Source organism: Carassius auratus, chromosome 38 (genome assembly GCF_003368295.1).
Source record: "Carassius auratus strain Wakin chromosome 38, ASM336829v1, whole genome shotgun sequence".
In the NCBI taxonomy this organism is placed as follows: Eukaryota; Metazoa; Chordata; class Actinopteri; order Cypriniformes; family Cyprinidae; genus Carassius; species Carassius auratus.
In genome coordinates this window covers 8,367,303-8,391,470 of record NC_039280.1, presented here as the reverse complement: position 1 = coordinate 8,391,470, position 24,168 = coordinate 8,367,303, and the positions used below count along the sequence as shown (strand labels likewise).

The 24,168-nt window shown below is 35.9% G+C and overlaps 1 protein-coding gene across 3 annotated transcripts in view; it reads left to right on the top strand.

Moving 5' to 3' along the window:
• The window catches only part of LOC113056916 (rho-associated protein kinase 2-like), a 47,758-nt gene that overhangs the window by 12,850 nt on the left and 10,740 nt on the right, over nucleotides 1-24,168 (top strand). For all 3 annotated transcript variants that reach the window (XM_026223846.1, XM_026223844.1, XM_026223845.1), the window contains exons 2-15: nucleotides 15,603-15,684; nucleotides 17,516-17,616; nucleotides 18,458-18,595; nucleotides 19,377-19,637; nucleotides 20,349-20,493; nucleotides 20,584-20,722; nucleotides 20,834-20,925; nucleotides 21,889-22,048; nucleotides 22,186-22,243; nucleotides 22,442-22,453; nucleotides 22,543-22,671; nucleotides 22,751-22,978; nucleotides 23,727-23,973; nucleotides 24,057-24,163. In XM_026223846.1, coding sequence (XP_026079631.1) covers nucleotides 15,603-15,684; nucleotides 17,516-17,616; nucleotides 18,458-18,595; nucleotides 19,377-19,637; nucleotides 20,349-20,493; nucleotides 20,584-20,722; nucleotides 20,834-20,925; nucleotides 21,889-22,048; nucleotides 22,186-22,243; nucleotides 22,442-22,453; nucleotides 22,543-22,671; nucleotides 22,751-22,978; nucleotides 23,727-23,973; nucleotides 24,057-24,163 — 1,899 coding nt within the window. The remainder of the gene's footprint in view (nucleotides 1-15,602; nucleotides 15,685-17,515; nucleotides 17,617-18,457; nucleotides 18,596-19,376; nucleotides 19,638-20,348; nucleotides 20,494-20,583; nucleotides 20,723-20,833; nucleotides 20,926-21,888; nucleotides 22,049-22,185; nucleotides 22,244-22,441; nucleotides 22,454-22,542; nucleotides 22,672-22,750; nucleotides 22,979-23,726; nucleotides 23,974-24,056; nucleotides 24,164-24,168) is intronic.

Here is a 24,168-nt window from a genome sequence, read left to right as displayed (position 1 = left end):
TAAATTTATCCAGTTAGGTTTGGGTATCGTTTGGTTTTTTCACGATACCGGTGCCATTTTGATACTTTTAAAATGGTACCAGAACCGATAATCAGTTCTGTGAATGACTGTATGGTCATTCTTTATAAAGTAGCAACAATGTTGTTTGTAAAGTACAGTACTATGCAAACGTCTTGGGCACTTTAGTATTTTCACCCCAAAAAAAGGGTTTAAAGCCAGTTAATTTTAATAATCATCTAGTGATATTTTTGAATGCACAAGCAGTCTGACAACAGCCAGAGCTCCAGACAGAGATCTGTTTGTGCATTCAAAAATATCACTAGATGATTATTAAAATTAATGACAAAATGAATGTTTGGAAATGTAAACTAATATTTTCTAGTGACACACTACAGCAAAAGATATAAATAACTGGCCGAACACCATTCTTTGGGGTGAAAATACTAATGTGCCGAAGACTTTGCACAGTACTGTATGTATAGAGTACGTATAATTAAATTAAGTTTATTTAAATAAGTGTAATTAAAGTATGCGTACATACGTGTTAAGGGCTTGATTGTCGCTGGAGGAAACAGCTGTGGTGTGATGAGGGGTGAACGGAGAGAAAACTTTACAGTAGATGAGAAACCAATTGCTCCCCCGTTACCTTTGGCAAACTATTTATGACAACAAACTGCATAGATACAGATATTCTAACACATCATCGATAAACACACACCATGTGTCCTCTGTTTCTGTTTGAGTCCACTCTCGCTGCTCCGCCGTGGTCAGCGGATTGAAGAGCACGCTGAAAGATGGTGAGAAGACAGGTCTGCAGCCGTTTTCATATGACATTTAAGGGGACTGACTCTGAGGCGATCGCAAATTTGTGTACAGTTTATGGCTACGTTTTGATTCAGTTCGGTGCATACCAGTTCCATAGGTACCGGTGCCATGGCACTGGGTTTTGGTACCCAACCCTATTCACAGTCCTAGGCTGAAACATTTGATTCACTTTTAGAGTTAGACTCACTGACTCAAGGTTGGATATTATCAGTGAATAACAACGTGATATCAAAGATATCAGTTTAAATATCATCCACTCATATAGAAAAACTTTCATAAATTTTTGTGATGCTCATGTGTGCTTTTTGAAACTTCACTGTCATAGTATTTGTTTTTTTTATTTAGACTGGTCTGGAGAAATTCACCTTTACTTAAAGCTTTTTCATAGCGTTATAAAGAAAGCATTATAAAGAGTTTTTAAAGGGAATAATGCATTATAAGTATTCATAATGTGCATTGTAATACATATCTTGTCGTAAATAATTAAAATGCAAACTATTAAATTAAATAGATGTTATAATGTATTTAATGTATATAATGTATTTTAATGCAAGTGTTATTGGTTTGGAACATGATGGTGAGTAAATGAAGACAGAATTTAAATTTTTGGGTGAACTAATCTTTTAATGAAATAACTTGTTCTGTGTTTCTGAAATATGGTTTCTGAGAAAATATTAGGTTGTCAAAAGGTTCTCCCTGAACACCTCTTTCCTAGAACAGAAATTGTGACTGAAATAAAAGGTTCGGCCAATGTGGTTTCTTTATACCAAACCTCTTGGTGTAAAATACCAGAATGCATCAACCACATTGAAAACTGCCCAACTGTGGCTTCAGAAGTGATTAGAGGGCAAATGGAGCTTCTCAGCAAGATGTATTTATTACAGAGCTTTGTAAGCAGACGGCAGGTGAGCAGTATGTACACTGTAGTCCAGTCTAATGTCCATCCGGACAGCAGCGGTGTTTATGTTGTTTTATGATATGCTATTGTGCTGAAGAGAAGTTCCACACCCATGTTGTGTGTTGTCATTAAGTTTTATCTGATTGCCATGGTGGACGTGAGATGTGTCATCTTTAGGAGATGTGTGTTTTGAAGACCTCTGTCTAGTCGTGTTGAAGGAAAACCCTCATTATATATTGCATTTATTTGATAAAAAGATAGTAATATATTATGAATTATTACAATTAATATAACAAAGTAAATATTTATATTTTGAATTGTAATTTTAAGCAGCATTACTCCAGTCTTCAGTGTCACATTATCCATCATTATAATACACCAATTTTGTGGTCAAGAAACATTTCTTAATTATTATCAATGTTGGAAACAGTTGTGCTGCTTAATATTTATGTGGAAACTAGGGCTGGGACAACGCGTCGAGGTCATCGATGACGTCGACGCAAAATATGCGCATCGATTCATCGACCTGTTTTTATTTCTCATTGATCTTTTTTTTGGCGGCTGTCAAATCCTTATTTGATCGGTAGTGATGTAGAATAGAATGACTGCTGAGCCTGTCAGGGTAAGTACGAGAGAGAGCCCCGGCTGCGCGTGCACACTCACAGTCTTCAAACAACACGAGCGCTTCTTGCTCTCTCTCTCCCTTGTGCATATCAATCAAAATCATTAAACACGATAGAAAAAGGGCGAAACACCAAAGTTTCACGTGCGCTCGCGCACTCACAGTCTTCAAACTACACGAGCGCTGTCTTGCGCTCTCTCTCTCTCTCTCTCCCTCGTGCATATTAACCAAAATCATTAGACACGATAGAAAAAGGGCGGAACGCCAAAGTTTCACGTGGAGCATTCAGAGATTTTTTTTTTCTCCATGACAGGCTGCTGGCTCCCACTGTTAATTTTTTTTTTTTTTTTTTTGGGAAATGCACTCTCTGTATTAGCTTAAAGCCCTCAAGTTTAAATTGGTTACTGTATTCTTTCAATTGGTCTAAACAAGTATTTTGGGTGACCTTTTTTATTGAATGCTAAACATCAAGTTGTTGTTGTTTTCATCTGAAAGAAGAACTTTTTTTCAGTAAGCTAGGCCCTATGTGTTCAGTAAGCTATGTGTTTTCAAGGCTTCAAGGTTTTATTGAATGCTATCTCTATACAAGTGCAAAGTAATGCATTCTTAGTCAATCTTTTATTTTGTAATTTTAAGAGCAATAAACATAAATTGCAATGTTAAGGAATTCATGTTTTTTTTTAATTCAGATATGTAAATCAACATGTATAAATTGTTAGTAGTCAATTAATGGGGAGATAAGCGAAATCGAATCGGTCTGGAAAAATTAATCGTTAGATTAATCGATGCATTGAAAAAAAATAATCGTTTGATTAATCGTTGAAAAAATAATCATTTATCCCAGCCCTAGTGGAAACTGATAATTTTTAACAAACTAATGTATATATAGTTTGTAGATATTTGAGGAAACTGTTGTCTGAACCAGTTTATGAAATAGTTCACTAACTCTGACAAGCTTTTTTCCATTTTGATTGAAACTGATCGTTGTCAGTGTAATTTATGAACAGATGTTTTGAATGTTCCTTGTCCGTGTCTCAATTTCCACTGGAATTGTGCTTTATTGGTGTGCTCTGTGTTCGTAAAATCCTATCTCTGTGTGGTTGAAGAATGAGACATGTTTTAACTGGACTAGTGGCATTAGCAAATTAGGCTAATTAAAATGTCTGACTAACTAATGGAGGCTAGAGAATGCCGTTGAACACTCTTTAGCAACCTGTCAAGGCTGGTACGATGCTGACCAGCTTCATGCTGTAGAGTTCATTTAAAACTGGAAAAACCACTGATCTACATTCTTCAGCGATCTTTCTGGCTGACATATAAACACGTGAGTTATGGAGACTGCTGAATTTATCAGGTGTGTATGGGTGTCTTCGAGGGAAGGAGTGATGTGGTGTACCTCAAATTCTCTGATTCTGAGGGACGGAGATTCTGCTGACTGCTGTAATTCAGCATCATATTTTTGATGAGCAGCTGTGTAATGGTTTAATGTAGCTCTTGTCACTTTTCATAAATAATGTATAATTTTTTTTAGGAGTTACAAGATCTCTTTGCAGTGAAACTGAAGTGTGGCATCCCCTCACACAGTGGTTCTAAGACCAAGACCAGTGAGGCATCTTGTGTCTACAGCATACATAGGCATTTGTCTTCTAAGGAGGCATTGTAAATTAAATGAAACCTCATAACTGGTACCTATTAGGGCTGTCAACGAATATTCTAAATTCAAATATATATTTGAATAGGTTTTAAAAAACTAATTTCGAAGGTGAAAATTAATATTCGAATAAAAAAAAAAGGTGGAAAAAACGCCCGCGGTAGTAGAGGCGTGGCTGTCTGCTTTGCGAGTGGGCGCGCTAGCGCGCCTGAGGTTCAGGGACAGGTCACAGGAGTCGCACTGTCTCTGGCACAGCATCACTGCTGAAAGTTGACACGTCTTCATGGAAGATGCCAGCCAAGCGCAGAGCAACTCGACCGCAGCAGAGAAAGCTAAAGTTGTATGCAAGCTATTCAGAATACAGTTAGCATACCATTCAACCATGAGGTCACATCTCAAAAATGTGCTCCCAAATGAGCATGGCATAATGTGTGGAACTCCAGCTAAACAGTCACGTCTTGTCACTTAACGTTACTGTGCATCGCCCGCCACAAGCGCTTTGTCTGCAACACGACAAGAGGCCATAACGGATAAATTAATTTCGTTAATTTGTAAGGACATGAGACCGATCAGTATCGCGGATGGGGCAGGCTTCTGGGAGTTCTGTCAAGCAATGGACCCGAGGTTTGATTTATCGTTTCATGTCAAGGAAAAGTTCCATGTTTACCACAGCACAGCTCGCTCAGTTCTATATTCTGTAAAGCTTCAATTCATATTAATAATATTTGTTTCAATCACTGAATGAAGCCTGCTATATTTGGGAAAGAATTCGCGACCTTAAATCACTTGCACAAAACTCTTGATCAGCACTGAAAAATTTGTTTGTTTATTTAAACCTTTATGCGCAGAGAACGTGAGGATGAGAGAGCGTGAGGTCTGCAGTCTTGGCCATTAATTGATTTCCTTGTTTTTGTGTGGGTAATAGGCTACGTTGTTATGTTTAAACTTAAATAGACTACCTATACAAGTAGTTATGTCTCTTTGTATTATTTTGTCCCTTTATTGACGTAATGCGCGTTATTGACAACATGCGCCACCAGATGTTCGAATAGTTCGAATATTCGTGTTTTTTTTAGAGGGAATATTCGAACGTCTTTTTTGAGCAATTTTGACAGCCCTAGTACCTATAGTAGGCAGAATTCCCCAAAAATATTGATTTGTTGTGAAGTGACTCGCAAATGAGTTCCTGTAACACAAATTTTGGATAAAATAGTAAATTTTAACTTCCACGCTGTTAATTAAATGTACAATTTGACCTTTCAGTAACTTTCTACATTTTTTGCTGGATCTTTTTTTTTTTTTTAGGGCTGCACAATTTTGGGAAAAATTATTTCCCCTTTGCTGTGCTAGATTGTAGGTTGCACAATTTGGCTAAAACATATAATAATAATAATAATAATAATAATAATAATAATTATAAACATGACTTTCATAATGATAATAACAATAAATGTAATAATTAGTAATTACAATTGTTTTATTAATAATACTAGTTATAATAATTATTATTATTACTAAATTAAAATCTATTAGATAGAATTTACTATTAGATATCACTGGAGGATAAATGGATTAATAGACGAGTGAATAAATTTGCTGTCTTAATTTCCTAATTTTAAACCAACAAGTTCTTCTTTGTTCTTTTTTTTTTTTTTTTTGGTAGAAAACTACAGCGAGACCATTAAGCTTTGAATTTTGTTAAGAACAGCCAATTTAGAAGCCCTTAAGTTTGGGAGGATGATTGTCTCTTAAAATGAATTACAAACAAACTTCATTTTGGCCTTATTTTGTTTGAAATAACTTCACAAAAAACTTGTTTTTTGATTTTGCTTAAATTTTAAGGTTTTTAAAAAAATGCTGCCTTCATAGGCGGCCCACTATGTTTGTTCTAAAACAGACAGTATTCATTGTTTTCCACAGGTGGATACTGCACTTGCACACATTAATTTGTGTCTGTGCGCATTCATTAGCCAAAGGGAGGAGCAGGAACGCTGCATTCAATTCATCTTCAATACATTTAATTCACTGAATAGCCACTACAGGATAGATGGATTGACAGAGGAGTGGAACACTTTATTTCTGTTACTCAGCACAATTGTGCTTTTACTTTACGAGAGACCCCACCACAAGTAAAAGTGGTTTGTTGGACAATTATCAAATTACACTTCAAACAAATGAGTAACCAGAATCATTTGCAGTTCTTGTCCTAAGTTGCTCAGGTAATGACTTTGACTGATAGGAATGTGTACAGTCTGTTTTGAGAGGTCAGTTTGAAATCAATTGGGAATGCAGCTGATGAAATTCTCAGTGATAACAGGAAATTCAACTTAGTCAACTAGTTAACTAATACTTGGTTTATAAGAATCCAAATGCAAGCACACATGCAGAAAATGTTTGTATTTTCATAATGAAGCTTTGATTTCTGTTTTGACAGATTTTAAGAAGAAAACCCTCTTTACTGTGTGTTGCATGCCATATTTCTTTCTTGAATGAGAAGATTAATATATAAAAGTATCTTGTAACGTTTGACCCTTTAATTCTTTCCAGAACTTATCAGGTCCCTCCCTCCTTTCATTCTCTTTCTCTCTCTCTCTCTCTCTCTCTCTCTCTCTCTCTTTCTGTGGGTAGATAGGAGAAACACGGCCATATAAGGTGGTGTGATAGTGGCCTTGTCCATTTTTACTCTGGAACAGCAGCTGTTCCTCTCGCCCCCTCAGTCAAAACAACCAGGAAACCTTTTCCCAATACTTTAAGAGTTACAGATATCCTGCCCTCTGACACTTTCTCTGCCTGCCTATTGTTGACTAGGAAATCTTCTCCTAGTGAAATCTCTGTAATGCGAAGGTTCTTGTGCAACCGCAATGTAATCAAATCTAATTTCTAATCACGATTACAATTATGGATGCCATAATTACATAATCGTTCAAAGCAGTAATTAATCATTCATAGTCCACTTATGTTATTCTGCGTTGCTAAGATGCATATTTTTTTTTTCTTTTTTACATGTTATCTTAAGGGTTTTTCCCATTATTTTAATTTTAGTCTCAGTATAACATCATAATCCTATTCATATTTTTACTTTTTTATAATTTAATGAAGAAACCAATCTGATGTATAGTTGAAATTTGAGGCTTAATACTATTCGCTTGTTAAGTCTGACGTCACATAGCAGCACTTCCGTGTCCAAACGCTCTATCAGTTACCACGAGAAAACAACAAAAGGTGCTAATATAAACTCACAATGTGATAGAATACTTGCGAAAAAGTTATAATCTTAACCTTTAACTCCATACCGAAGTCCCAGATAGGCAGACAATGAAAATATAAATATAAAAAAAAATATATAAAAATTATTTGTGTTTGGGACGCTGTGAGCACGGAAACTGTAGTGTATACCGTAAGTTTGAAAGCATTTAGCTTAAATGATTAATATGAATAAACAGTGCTTCTTACATCATCACTTAACAACCGAAAAGAAAACACAAAGTTTTCAGTTAGCGTCTTCAGCTTGTTTATTTTCATATAAAACTACAGCATGCAGTTGCATCAGTCAATGGTATAAACATCATTCAGTGTAAATTGTGATAATCATAATTAATAATCGCAATAACAATTTCAAGGGAATATTTAAAAATTATGATTTTTGTCATAATCGTGCAGCCTTAAAATTTATTTTTTCCTTTGACAGCAAAACTGAATTTTCTACAGCCATTACCCCAGTCTTAAAGTCCCTGAAAAGCCAATTCTGAGAATTGTTTATGAGCGCATTATAAATGTTACAAATTAGGGGTGCTCCGATCACGATCGGTCGATCGTTATGCGCATCTCGTCAGTAAAGCCGGTTTTCTATTCTATTTAATTCCATCAGGTGCGTGATTTCACATAGAGTAGCTGTTACTACACAGAGCCATTGTTAACCGAGAAGATGTGCCAAAAAACGCTGAAAATGAAGTGGATTTGCGCATCTTCTCTATTAACAACGGCTCTGTGTAGTTACATCTGCTCTATGTGAAATCACGCACCTGATGGAATTAACCGCTGATTAGAGAACCGGCTTTACTGACGTGATGCGCATTAACGATCGGCCGATCGTGATCGGAGCACCCCTAATTTGTAACATTTATAATGCGTCAGCCTTACTGACGAGATGCGCATGGCGATCGGCCGATCGTGATCGGAGCACCCCTATTACAAATGTATTGCTGATACACATTACAAAGACTGTAAATTATATACTGACTAGTGGATTTAGAGAGTTAAACAGTTTTTCACCAATTCTGTGTTCAGGATTTTTTGGGCGGGGCTAAAAACTAGGGCTGTGCAATTAGTTGAAAACATCATAAAATCATGATTTAAGCATGTGTGATTTCTAAATCGCTTTATAGCATGATTTTCTGCAACCCCGACCTCCCGCAGTATGCTATCCGATCAGACCGCTGCATGCCTGAATTGAGGGCGAAAACAGAGCAGACTGGGCATAGGTCTACGTAACTCCAGGTTCACACACACTGTCTGTGATGCGTATTTTTTCCAAGCCCATGTTAACAGATAAGAGCATTCACACTGCACTTGGTAAAAGAAGTGAAAGATGTGAACAGAAAAGATTATAAATAATAAGGTGCAAAAATAATTAATATCAAGCACATGAGCATAGAGAGAGTTGTGAGTGCACAGGATGCAGTTTGAGCAAGAGGAGACGCGTTTTAAATGTGCGCTCTCTCTCCGGGCGAGAGCAGTGTGTATTTGAGCAATCTGAGTCTGGTTTTGTGACAGAGCAGAGGAAATCTGCGTGCGAGTGGAGAGATTTGCGCTCGCATTTTATTTTAATGTGCTTTCGCGTTACAATAATGCGTTCTCGCTGCTGCTTCTGCACCGCATACACATACTGAATACGCACTGCAGACGGAGTACACGTGAACCTGTATAATGTATAACAAATATATTTGAACACCTGAGGCACCTAAAATGAGCTCTATGATCAGTGGTGGACAGTAACGGAGTAGCTTTACTTCGTTACTGTACTTAAGTACATTTTTCAAGTATCTGTACTTTACTGGAGTAGTTTTATTTTGAGTGACTTTTACTTTTACTTCACTACATTCCAAAGCATAAAATCGTACTTTTTACTTCACTACATTTCATAAAACATATCGTTACTCCCTATAATATATCACGTGCTCCGACACGCAGAAGCGGTGCCTGATTCATCATGAACGAACTGAGTCTTTTCAAAATAAACTTTTAAATCGGATCGTGAATCGCACCAAATGATTCGTTTAGGAATTAGAATGATCCGATTGCAGCAGCTGTTCTGGAGTCGACCACTCACTGATTCAAATGAACCGTTTAGTGCGAGTCTCCAGAAGTAAGAACCGGGAGATCTTGTGAGCGCGCGTGCGTCTGATGTTGCTAAAAGTAAGTTATTAATGTCGAAATTTAGGATTAATTATTGTAACTGAAAATCATATTTAGGTCAAAATTGTCAGTTGTTTGGGAACTAAATCCGTTGTAAAGAGTGATCTGTTTAAGCCCACTGAAATGCTCGAGTGCAGACGCATCAATTTTAGGTAAAAAAACAAACAAAAAAACTTTAAATAACACAGATTAAATACAATAACTCATGCACGTTCAAATTCCCCGCTGCCCTAATGTTAAACAGTTTTATTAAAATGTCCTATGTGACGTCTGTTTTTATATTGTTTATCAACAGTAACGTTATACATATGTATATTGTTTGGATTAACTAGAAGAGTAGACAGACATAAATGTTTATTCATAACCGTACTGAAAATAAGTAAATATTGTTAGCTGATGCTAACTGTCTATCTAGGATTTTGAATTTTTTATAATGTCCAAATATTTTTATTCAACCACCTATATATATATATATATGTATGTATGTAGATTACACCTGGGTAGAAAAGAAAGGATGTGATGTTCAGAACATGGTAACTACAGTAATTATCAAAGTGGGAAGAGATGCACCCCGTTTCGCCAGGGGTGTTTTTAAACCACAGACAAGGTTTGAGAAAGAAAAAATCATTATGAAAATATAATTATATTTTCCTTAATGTTCTTCCTAACTTATCATGTCATTATCATGTCATATATAGAGGTACAGTACAGACCAAAAGTCTGGACACACCTTCTCATTCAAAGAGTTTTCTTTATTTTCATGACAATGAAAATTGTAGGTTCACACTGAAGGCATCAAAACTATGAATTAACACATGTGGAATTATATACATAACAAAAAAGTGTGAAACAACTGAAAATATGTCATATTGTAGGTTCTTCAAAGTAGCCACCTTTTGCTTTGATTACTGCTTTGCACACTCTTGGCATTCTCTTGATGAGCTTCAAGAGGTAGTCACCTGAAATGGTCTTCCAACAGTCTTGAAGGAGTTCCCCGAGAGATGCTTAGCACTTGTTGGCCCTTTTGCCTTCTGTCTGCGGTCCAGCTCACCCCTAAACCATCTGGATTGGGTTCAGGTCCAGTGACTGTGGAGGCCAGGTCATCTGGCGCAGCACCCCTTCACTCTCCTTCTTGGTCAAATAGCCCTTGATGCCTTCAGTGTGACTCTACAATTTTCATAGTCATGAAAATAAAGAAACCTCTTTGAATGAGAAGGTGTGTCCAAACTTTTGGTCTGTACTGTAACTTTGATGTTCTGTAAAACAACAAACTTTAAAATACTTTGTTCTTACTGGTGAAAATCAGATGGTCATCTCTGTTTTCTCTCAGGTACATCACAGTGTAAGCTTCACAGTTTTAACATCACTCTCATCAGTGTAGTCCATATCAACAACAAAAATATATCTTGACTCCATATAGTGGTTATTTTGGAAAAAACCCTGGGTATTTTGAGCAGTAGGATTATAAAAAGAATATGTGCTAATATAAAATTAAATTAAGTAGCCTATATAAAATTGCAAACATCTATCTTTCAGTACTTTTTTACATAAATACAAAAAAAAATCGAGTACTTTTGTACTTTCACTTGAGTAAGATTGAAAAAGGAGTAGTTTTACTCTTACTGGAGTAATATTTTATTATATGTATCTGTACTTTTACTCAAGTACTTGACTTGTGTACTTCGTCCACCACTGTCTATGATTAATCCATGGCAAAAAATTTGAAATAAAAATGAAATAAAGAAATCCCTGGACAGGAGATTTATTTATATATTTATTTAATTTAATTTTATTTTTTGCCATATGTCTAGACATTTTGCCAGACCTTTACTAAGTGGTTTTGATTTTCGCACAGATAGTTTTGAAAACTGTTATAGGTTTCAGGAAATGACTCTTAGCAAGTGTGAACAACTGTTAAATTCTGATACTAGTGACACACCAATGCATCTGCCAGACCAGTTAAACAGCAGAATGTTTTATTTTGAGATTATCTGCATTGATTGAAAACTGCTTGGTGGATTTACAGAAGTGCGTGTTACATTTTTGTCTGTTCCAAAATCTGCCAACACCTTTGTCAATGCATAATAAACATTTTCTGATCAAATGGTTGTAGTAAATATTGAGCAGCATTTTAAATTTATTTTCAGAATGTCTCCTTGCCATCATAAAAGTTTATTACATAATATAACCATTTATGTTATATCTGCCATCTGCCACTCTTCTCTCTAGATACTGGCGTCAGCATCAGTTCAGTTGAAGTGTTTGGCTTCCTAAAAAGCTCTTAACTAAATGCGTCAGGCTGCATGATGGTGAGAAGTTACTACAGAATATAGTTTAGTATGCAAAAGCAAAGGATTTCTCGTTTCTACTGTAAACGGTGTGCAATGAACCTACCACCTTGGCACATTGCATGTTGCGATGTCACTCGCTGTGTTAGATGAACTCTAATCTTTTCAATAATATTTAACTTCTGTATTCCAGTTTCCTTCATATTTCATTTGATGTTTAATTTAGCCACATATTTTTGCAAACCTCTGCTCTCATTGTTCGGACTTCAGACTATTTTATTACACACTGAGTGATGCTTATTTCAAATTTCCAAATATCGGTCTGCTAATCATTATGTTGTATCAGTGACCACTAAATGCTACACACAGAGGCACTAATAAGCTGAGAGTTTGTCAGTAAAATGAAGTTGAAAGTGTTAGAATAAGGGGTGTTCGAACCAGAGGATGTCTGCAGGTTTAACTGAAGCGTGAATAATCATTTGTCATTATTGCAGTTAGAGGTTGTGTGTGTGTAGGTGGGTGTGACTCACCATTTGTGTGTGTGCGAGAGGTAATGTCAAAGTGCCAAGATGCAGTATTTTTAACTCCCACTCATGTTCCAGTGTTTTAATTTGCTTTTTGCATTAACATGAATTTCATGCATGTTTCATAACAATGTTGTGGTTTTTTTTCTTCATTAATGTGTGAGTCTATAACTCAAAATCATATGTGGTCATAGTCTGTCATAGGTCACTTATAGATATTTTTTTGTATGTTTGCTTTGTCATTTTGACTGTAGTATGTTTTTTGTAAATTTGCAGTTTTTGTAACCTGTTTTTTTCAGTGTAATGCGAAAATAATAGAGGACTTCATGTGAGTCAAACACTTATTTCATGGAAGAAAAACACATTTTCACATCTGTTTGAATGACACAAAAAGGGTTTTCTTCCACCATGTGCTGGGTAACTTGAATACTTTAATGGTGATTAGACCCTCAGGCACACTGAATATCATAAATAAATAATTTTATAGGCATTTAAACTTTTTTTTCTCTTTTTTTTCGAAGAGGTTCCAATGACCTCATCAGAATTATTGAAGTCTTTAAAGATATGGTATTCACAACATACAATGCTTTTTTATTTTATTTTATTTTTTCCTGGCCTGTAGAGGCTGAAGGTCAAGGCTAACCTTTTGCACATCAACAGAGGTTTGATCAGCTCTTTTAAGAACCTTCTGTTAAAGGTTAAGTGTTAAAATACTTGTCTCAGGTTAATGTGCAAAATGACATATATTTAGTGGTGCAAAAATTACACTCTTTCAAATTAAACTTTTAAGCAAATCACAGGCAAAAGTTGAAACTCTGCGTCTGTTGGGTTGAAAATGGAGCCACGATTTTAAATCCAGTGTGGTTGTCCTTTGTGGGTGTTTGTACAGGTGGGTTACATGTGTGTTCTTGGGTACCAGTGGCCCCTTGTATTTTGGGGCTTTTCAGCATACCTGACACCATCCTCATGTTTTAAATGTTTTTTTTGGTGTGTTTTGGTATGTTCTGTTTCATGTCTCTGATGGCTGTATAGGAGAGGGGGGCACTGGAAGAAATGATGTCATCTCTAAGCTGCACTATGACCCTACAGCAGTGTCACTGGAGCCTCTGCTGGCAGGTGTCATTTCCTGCCGAAGTGTGCTTTGAGATAGATGGTGTGTTTTTCCTTAAATAGAAGTTTTATATTTGAAGTGCTCTGTTCTGGGAAATGTGCTGTTGATAATGGTAAAATTCAGCGGGCCGGGCACACACAAGAGTTTAATCAAACGTTAGCTATAGTCCCATGAAGCTATGCAGTGTTTCCTAAAGAGTTCAGCAGTATATTTAATATGTCAAAGCAGTTAACAGGTTTAATAGATTTGTCTTTTGGACTAATTCATTTAAATTCATTTAAAGAATTGACTCTTTAAATCTCAAAACTAATATCTGTATGCAACTTATTATTATTATTTTTTTTAAACAAATACAATATTGGTTCCACTTTATATTGGATTATTTTAACTACTATGGACTTGCATTAAAAAAAGTTGTTAGGTAAAAAAAATTACTTCAGGTTTTTATTGCAAATTACTTTTAATGCAGAACACAAGAGGTCTTATGTTCTGGTTAAGGCGTAGGGGTGCAGGGTCAGCAGTGTAGTTTTTGATGCTATTACAGAAATTATAGATTTAATTACATGCAGATGTTTGTATGTAATAAGTACAACGTAAAACTTGTAAGTGCAAATAGTTTAAATAGTTTATATGTAAGTACATTGTAGTTAAAAACACTTCATATAAAGTGGGTCCAAATTATTTATTCAATAAACTTATATCAATAATAACAATATTTGTATTTTATTTTAATTATTAACTTGCATTGTTATGTAGCATCCAGTCTTTATGATATCATTATATTTAATTCACTAAACCTTTTTTGTTCCCAAACCAAAGAAGCATCATCATTATGATGCAAAATCATCATGGCGTAACAGAACCATCATTATTAGATGCTGGTAAAATATGAAATAGTCATATGTCATTAAAATGTCTCGTACTGGTACTTAATCATGACATTGAGCAAATCTGGCCTACTGGTGCAGTAAAAAGTACACTAAAATCTTCAGTATGTTAACAATGCTGGATCTATCTGATAAATCTCTCCCTGCCCTGCTATAGAGTAAAGTGAGACAGAAGAGATGCATTTATTAAAGTAGTGAAGATTTGTGTCCATAAATATTTCACATTTTGCAGTAAAGGGTAGAGAACTTTTGGAAGTTGAAGGCAGGGCAGCAGAGAGAGAGAAAAAGGGAGGGAGGGGGAGAGGTGTGGCTGCTGGACATTCCGAAGGGTTTTCCGGGAAGGGTTTCCAGCGAGACCATGCCTGATATGTCAGTCACAACAGACCTGGTCTTGTTTCAAAGCACTTTACAAGCGCAGCAGTGCAGAAACCAGCAGCCGACACTTCAGTCTGCATGTGCAGGAACACATCCATGGGCCCGGTGGCCTCAATCTCTGCTTAATTGTTTTAAATGCATTTCCGTTCATTATACGCTGCATTCCCTCAGGGCAGATGCCCATCTAGATGCCCAAAAAAGGTGAAGTGTGCTCTGGGTAACAAAAGCTGGGTAAAAAAATGATGAATGACTTGTCAGATCAGCCTCTGAGAAGTGGATGTTCTTTTATTATCTACTGCCTGAAAAGCCTTGCTGACTTATCAATCTTATTTTCTTCAGGCTGGAAGTTCTGCCTAGCCATTAAACTTCCTGTCCTTGAAATATGTCTGTAGCTCATTCCATTCTCATTCTCAGGGTTTAAGTAAAATGGATATCGCTTAACATTTGTTTTTTTTCCCCCAGACAAATAAACATTTTTTTTTTGCCTACAACTATTTACATAAAATGCTTCTAATTTTATGTACAGCTTCTGATACTCTGACATTCTTCTGTTGTGTGGAGTGGAAGTGAGACGTTTATATGTATGCATCCATAGCACATGTGGTTTTATATTATTAAAACATGTTTTGAATTAAGGAAATATATGAATTAAGAGCAATTCTTCTATACTGGCCTTATGCAGCAGTTAATTTGATCGGACCTTTATTGATTTTTACATCATATAGGATGCTAGCAGCACTTTTGCTTGAAAATTGCCAAAAAAAAAAAAGTTGAAATCTATAAGGAAGGTACAAACCGGTTTTAACAAAGGTTGGCATTAATGAGAGGTATTGTAAAAATGTTAGAAGTTAGAAATGACAAAAAAAAAAAAAAAAAAAACAGTAGATCATTTGCTTCACAAATTTTCCAAGGTTTTTCCACAGACACGTTCACTTTGAATAAATGCTGTGTGCAAGGAGATTGTTATTTTAATGCATTACTCAAAGTGTTTGTCTTTGTGTTTCAGGATTCCATGAATGCCCTGGTTTTAGATTTGGACTTTCCGGCCTTGCGTAAAAATAAGAACATCGAGACCTTCTTGAACAGATGTGAGTAGTGTGTTTTTCTCTGATTGTTGTTCTGTGTTATTCTGCGGTTTAAGGAAATACTTAATGGTGGCATCAAGTTTTACAATGAGGCTGCTTCCTGCTACAACATCAACATCATTTATTTGAGTCGAATTGTTTTGAGTGGCTCTTCCTAATTTGGGCCCCTCACTTTACAACACTAAAGCTCATCACGTAAATAATGACCTGTCAACACAGACTGTGAAAACTGCATTTTTGTGTGTGTTGGGTATGAAGAAATGGCTTGGAGTTGATGTCATGGAGGATTGTAATGCACTTCCTGTGCAGTTCTTTTTCAGGACACTTGTGGTTTTCATTTTTGTGTCTCGCACATTAAGCAAAGTTTGACTGTACAGCTCTGAATGTGCACATTCTCATAAGCTAAAGAAGTTTTGGTCTGGTTAATATTAGAGACCGTATGTGAATACCAGGGGCTGTAATGTTAACTCTGTGATGGACTCATCCAGTCCTCCTGCCTGTGGCCCAGTACCTTTGGACAGGCTTCAGCATCCTCATGTCAGACCATGGGAAAGCAGTTTGGAGAATGGTTGGAAGGATGCTTACATGTATTATATTTTTCAGCACAGTTAATCTAATTTGACATTTGTTCACAAAAGTATTGTATTAAAATTATTGTATTAAAGTTATCAGTGATGTTTAAGTTCAGTAGCCAGTACCATGTCTGTGTGAATGCATCTTTGTACTGTGTTCTATTCATGCGCTATTAAACTTTTGACTAATTATCACATTCTGTCCCGATTTTGTTCCCGATTCTGCCTGTTGTCATGGAGACCAGTAGGGCTGTATGGACATTATAATGTTTGGTTTGGAAGAGAGTGTGTGACTCAACAGTCCTCTCATCCACCAGACTGTGTGAACGCTCTGCACTGGCCTTTGATCATTGTCAGTCCTGATGTTGATTTCACACTTAATGTGCTCAATGTTCTGATGAATAACTACTGAACTTTACAGTATATACTGAAGATTTGTTTGTGGGGGGCGAATGAGAAAAATGACTAAGGATCTTTGAATCCTTTTTGCGGGCCAATTATAATTCATGTGTGTGTTTAAAATACTTATGCATACTTACTACATATATATATATATATATATATATATATATATATATATATATATATATATATATATATATATATATATATATATACAGAGAGATAGAGACAGAGAGAGTGTAGATATATCTATTGTAATGTTTCCTCGCAAAAAACAAGAATGATAACATTAATGATAACAAATGGAAATTATGCAAAAAGAAAAAGCTTAAAAATATTTAAAAACACTTCAATAAATTGGCCAATAGACCTTAGTCAGGTTAGACATCATATTGAATTTAATGTAAATTAAAATGAGGCAGAGAGGGATGGATTTAATGTCTTTACAATGGCTTGCACATAAAGGTCCTAAATAATGTAATTAATCCAGCGCACAACTTTCAAAATTAAGTCTGTTTTATGGAGTCTTGACATAAAAAAGTTTTTTTTTCTGAAAGACGTTTTGTCAACAGTACAATCAACTGAATGCATTTACTTCCATTCCTCAGCCTCTTTTTCATTCCTGTCAAAAATTTATTATGGCACTACCCTGATTAAGGGGTATTATGGGTAAATACTGGCCCATAATACTATTTTTTTATATGATTATTATTATTTTTGAATATTATTTATTATAATTATGTAAATTTTAAATTAGTCAGTCATTACTATTAAAAGACCTGACAGGTCAGTCTGAAAACTAAATCTGTCTGTTCATGACATGACCAAGGAAATGTGATTTTAATGTGTTGTGTGTACAGATGAGAAGGTTATGGGCCAAATAAGGGAGCTCCAGATGAAGCCAGATGATTTTGACCGAGTGAAGGTGATCGGTAGAGGAGCGTTTGGAGAAGTCCAGCTGGTAAGGAAACACTCAAGTCTTTAAAAGAATTTCAAGATGCATTTAGATGTATAAATGTTGACTGCTAAGAAAACTTACAAATTCTTCCCACTGTTTCTTTCTTTTGTGTCTGATGCTATATTCCTGTACCTATTTTATTAGTTAATTTAGTGCAAAGGCAATCTATTTGCACATATAAGTTGCACATGCACTGCTAAATAAATCTGTGGCATCAACATGTTTCTCAATGCATTACATTTTGAAAGCACTGTTAACTCCATTAAAATGAAATTAATTGCAATAATTTAGATCTATTAATAGCCAAACTTAAAGTAATGTGTAATCTGTATGGATGGGTTAAGTTTGTGCACATTCATCCAAATGCTGCAAGCAGTTCTGTGTGGTCCCCGTTGAATGGGACCTCATGTAATTGTGTATTTAGATATGAAAAAGAAAGCATGTGTTGTTTTCTATTGTGTCGTGACTCTTAGGTGTGTGTTTGTGATAGTCAGGGGAGAGATGCAGTGGGATATGTCTGGACAAGCCTGCAGACACAAACAACATGATTATTACCCAGTATTCTCCTCTGTCAGTTGTCTGACAGGGGCTGTGTGGGTGTGTTATGCCTGAAGCACAACATCAGTGGGTGCTTTAAAATGTGGCTTGTCTGTGTCGAAGGCAAAACAGCCTCTCACAGAGTATGTATTAGTTTTATTTTGAAATCATTTTGGGAGTGAGGTACAAGGCCTGTTAGAAATTGAATAATGTAGATTATTAGTAATTCATTAGTGAACGTCTGGCTAGTTTTCTCGCGGAAGGTGTGTGATGTAGTTTGTTATGATCTGGTTGTGTGTTTGTGTAGGTTAGGCATAAGGCCTCTCAGAAGGTGTATGCAATGAAGGTGCTCAGCAAGTTTGAAATGATCAAGCGTTCAGATTCTGCCTTCTTTTGGGAGGAGCGTGACATCATGGCGTTTGCTGACAGCCCGTGGGTCGTGCAGGTAAGATCCACTGATATCTTTTTTTGGAACCAAAAACTTGTCCTCTCTCATGTGTAACAATGTTTTTTCACACACGAATATTCACTATGGTTTGATCTATGAATTTAAGGAATATGATGTTTCCAAGTGTTAAATATCACATGAATGCACACTGTCATTCAAAAGTTAGGGAACAGTAAGGTTTTTATGTAAAGCAGTTAATTTAATTCAGCAAGGATGCATTACGTTGATCAAAATAATACATTTTTAGAATACCTTTTTTTTACATTTACTGTATAATAACAAGAAATGTTTCTTGAGAGCCAAATCAGTATATTAGTATGATTTCTGAAGGATTGTGTGACACTCAAGAATGGAGTAATGGCTGCTGAATGTTCAGCTTTGCCATCACAGGAATAATTTACATTTGAAATTATATTAAAGTGAAAACGGTTATTTTAAAGTGTAATTATATTTCACAGATTTGCTGTTTTTACTGTATTTACTGTATCACAAAAGCATCCTTGGTAAGCAGAAGAGGCTTCTTTAAGAAACATAAAAAATGAAATAAATAATTTACTGATTCCTATTATGATTATTACGATCATATTATATTTCATTAATTAGCTAGCTGCTCTAGTTAAAATTAAAGTAAAAGTGTGTTATGTTAATTAAACTAATATATATATATATATATATATATATATATAAGTATCTCTAGTTTGATCACAACACAATCAATAAATTAATGAATTAATATTAATTCTCTTCTCTTTCTCAATTCTTTCTCATCTTTCCTCAGCTGTGCTGTGCGTTCCAGGATGATCGTTCTCTCTACATGGTAATGGAATATATGCCAGGAGGAGATCTTGTCAATCTCACCAGTACATACGATGTTCCAGAGAAGTGGGCAAAGTTTTACACTGCTGAGGTTGTGTTGGCTCTGGACGCCATTCACTCCATGGGCTTTATTCACCGAGACGTCAAACCGGACAACATGCTGCTGGACCGCTACGGACACCTCAAACTTGCTGACTTTGGGACCTGCATGAAAATGGATGGGGTAAGAGGATATCCAGTTATCACAATGCCAAATTTCTGTAGTTCTCAGACAGTTATCAAAATCTCAGGCTCGCTCTGGTCCACTTTTGACCAGGCGCTTTCACCTTAGATGCAGGGATTTTTAGGTCACTCTTGGATGTAATTGCATGACAAATACCTTGATCACATGCCAGTTCTTGTCTAAACTAAAAAAAAAGCAAAGAAAAACCCAGCCTTCCTCTCATTCCTTGAACCGCAGATGGGTTCAGAGGTCTTAGGGTCATACTGAGGCTAAGAAGCTGTTATATTTTAAAAATGCTCAGTTTATGTTGAATAAAGATTAAATGTAATTCATGACAGGGACAAGGTTATTTATGTATTAAAATTTTTGCCCCACAATTTGCATATCTGGGGCATTTTTGTCACTTTTATTGCTAGTTATTTCCCCCAAGTTCTGGTTAATTTCTGACCCTGCCATTTAGTGCCACAGTCCAGCCACAAAAACTAGACTGGACATACTGCTTAGTGATACTATAGTGCCATCTAGAGTAGAGAAGTGGAACTACACACTGAGAAAAATGTTTGAATTAGTGCCAGTACACATCCGTTTGTGTGTGATTTAATGTAACGTGATAGTACTTTTGTAAATTGTATATGGTGCCGTGTTGAGTCTCTAGACCTAGATCAACAAAGATCCTATCAGTTGTCTTATTGATTGATTGGTTGATGATAGACAGGGATGGTTCACTGTGACACTGCGGTCGGGACCCCTGATTACATCTCGCCGGAGGTTCTCAAGTCTCAGGGAGGGGACGGATACTACGGACGCGAGTGTGACTGGTGGTCAGTGGGAGTATTTATCTACGAGATGCTGGTTGGTGAGTCAGAAATAAGAATCTGTGCGTTTGCCTACATTGTGCATTTTGTGTTGTTGATTTATTCAATTAGATAAATGTTTGTGTGTGTAGGTGATACACCGTTTTACGCCGATTCTCTGGTGGGGACCTACAGTAAGATTATGGACCATAAGAACTCTCTTAACTTTCCTGATGACGTTGAGATCTCTCAAGAAGCCAAAAACATCATCTGTGCCTTTCTGACAGAGAGGTGAGCTTTTACATGCACAGATAGATGTACATGTATTTCCAGATTGATGGTCAACTGCAAGGGTTCACGCCTGTTTGACGAAATGTTTTGGCGGATGTTTGCATTTGGTAGGGAGGTTCGCCTGGGTCGAAATGGCATAGAAGAAATTAAAAGACATCCTTTCTTTAAAAATGACCAGTGGACCTTCAGCACCATTAGAGAGAGTGAGTAAATGTCCATTATACTTGCATGTTTTGCATACAGAAAACTTCTTCTTTTTTTTTTTTTCTTTTTTTTTTCTTATAAAATGTCTATGGAATTTGTCATATAACTGAAAAAGAAAAAATCAATAAAGAGAATGAATGTGTTTCTCACACACTTTCTTGCCTTTATTGAACATTTCCCTTGTGGAAAAAGTGCACAACTGAACAAATATTAACATATAAATTAAAATAAATGATGATAAAATAATGAATTAAATGTTATTAAATACATTTTTTTCACTTTTTTTTTTTAAAGAAGTGCACTAAAGTTCTTTTTAAAATAAACCTTTTTAATAATATTTTGCACACTATTTTGACATACTGAAGCTCATGTGAATATATAGAATATAAATATTTATATTTATTCAATAGAAATATTATCTTAGCCGATTGCATTTAGCTGAAACTAACACGCAATTAAGTGTCCAAAAACATTACATTTAGTTAGTTTGGATGTTGTTTGAAAGGATGTTATTTCTGTACCACTTTATTTTTCGTTATTATTATTATTATTATTTTTAATTAAGATTTTTTTTTACAAGGGTATTGATATCATTCTTTGAATAAAAAGTGTTCTTTTTAAAAGATCTCTCTTTAGAAGCTATGAACTATTGCAGAAAATATTTGTAGTATCAGTATTTAGTATTAATATTAGTGCACACCTCAACGATTTGTGTCCCATTAAAACAAACCCATTTAAACTGATATAAAACAAAATAAAAACAAAATGAAAAAGTTCTAAAACTATAATAACTGTGCTCAATACACATTCGTATTCCAGTGTTACCCAACTAAAGACAAAGCAAGACTGAGTTAGAAGTGTGCATTTATGAGCATTATTATTATTATCTGTACTCTCAAGTGTTTGTTTACATCAGCTGTTATAAATGCACAGTGGCCCTTTTTTGTCCATCCTCTCTCCAGCTGCAGCACCTGTGGTTCCAGAGCTGAGCAGTGACATAGACACCAGTAATTTCGATGAGATAGAGGAAGATAAAGGAGAAGTAGAGACCTTTCCCATATCCAAAGCCTTTGTTGGCAATCAGCTGCCATTTGTGGGGTTCACCTACTTTAAAGAAGACCAGTAAGACCAGATTTCTTTTTTTTTCACTTTTGCACAATAAACCATTTCTTGATCCAGCATTGGATCTGTACTTGTTGTCCTGATGCAAAACCAGTTGATAACTACCGTCACAGATTACCTGATGCGTTTTTCTGTAGGTTGTTGAATGCTGTTAACAGTTCAGCAATGAAAGATCACCCAGCATCCAAGACAGAGGTATGACACCGATACACTCCCACCTTCATCAGGTTATACATTTATTTTAACTGTGTTATGCTCTGTAGAGACTGGATTAACATCATAAAGTAGTCCCTGGTGGTTAGAGACTTAATATGAGACTTAAACTTAAAATGATTAGTGCTTCTTGCAGAATTGGTTCTAACATTTAATTGTTTCTATTTTTATTGCCCACAGGACAATTTAGCAGTAAGTATTCACTTTCTGTCTGCTTAATATATATAGGTCTTGTTAGGTAATTCATACAGTTACAGTAAACTGCTTTATTTTCCACTCAGCTCCAGAAGAAACTTCACTCTCTAGAAGAGCAGCTCAACAATGAAATGCAGGCCAAAGATGAGCTGGAGCAAAAATACAGAAGCAACAGTAGCCGCCTAGAGAAGATCACCAAAGAGCTTGATGAAGAAGTGAGTGGATGTTTCATCTCTGAGATCTCAGCAATTTGTGTGCAGGAATATGCAGTTATCTTACCACATGTGTTTATAGATAAATAGCAGAAAAGGATTGGAGACGACTCTGAGACAGTTGGAGAGAGAGAAAGCTCTCCTACAGCACAAGAACGTAGAGAGTCACCGCAGGGCAGAGAGTGAAGCGGACCGCAAACGCTGCCTGGAGAATGAAGTGAACAGTCTGAAGGATCAGCTGGATGAAATGAAGAAGAAAAACCAGAACTCGCACATCTCCAATGAGAAGAACATCCACCTGCAGAAACAGGTTTGTGGGTTAAAGGGAAAAAAAGATATATATTGATTCAATAATTATATATATAATTGTTCAAACAAATGGGGGTCAGTAAGTTTTCTTTTTTGTAAGAAGTTAATGCTTTCATTCAGCAAGGATGCATTAAATTGATCAAAAGTGCCTGTAACGATAAATTATTATGTGATATACAAAATATGTAAAAAAAAAAAAAAATGGTATTGTAACTTTGTTCACATAGAATCCTGAAAAAATGTGTGATGATGTGACACTGAAGACTGGAATAATGGAAACTGAAAAAAGCCAAGGAATAACTTACATTGTAAAATACACAAGATAGTTATTTAAATATTAAAATAGAAAAGTTATTTTACATTTTAATAATTTAAACTTTTTACTGTATTTTTTTAATCAAATAAATCCAGCCTGGGAGAGCAAAAGAGACTTCCAACCCCAAATGTTTAAACTGTAATTAATATAATATATAAAATAAATATTTATTTATCATTAGTTTAGAGGTTTAGAAATGAATCATTTGTGTGTATATTTTATACTTGTGACATTTTGTTGCATAGTCTTGATGCTTAATACAGCATCTGTTAAAAGCATCATTCAGTTACTTAAAAATAGAGTTCCCAGAATTTCAGTCTTCCTGGAGCGACACGTGGCTGTGTGTTTTCTCATGTGTGATCAAGTAACGGAGTGATCCTAGAAACATAGCGTCATGTCCTCATTATAAACTCTCTCTTTCTCTCTCTGACAGCTGGATGAGGCAAATGCGTTACTGCGGGCAGAAACTGATGCTGCTGCGCGGCTGCGTAAAACTCAAACCGAGAGCTCAAAACAGCTGCAGCAGCTGGAGGCTCACGTGAGAGAACTGCAGGACAAATGCTGCATGCTAGAGAACAGCAAACTCACGCTAGAGAGAGACAACATCAGCCTGCAGGCCGCGCTGGACACAGAGAAACGTGAGCAAACCCAGGGCTCTGAGACCATCTCTGATCTACAGGGTAAGTGCATATCCTCTGTTTTGAATGTGTGTGTTCACTTCACACTCAACCATATTCACCCACATTCCACCTCTTGTCCTCAGCACGCATCTCTGGTTTGGAGGAGGAAGTGAAACAGGTGAGACAGGCACTATCTAAAGCTGAGACGGAGAAGAGACAACTTCAGGAGAAGCTTACAGATCTGGAAAAGGTAAA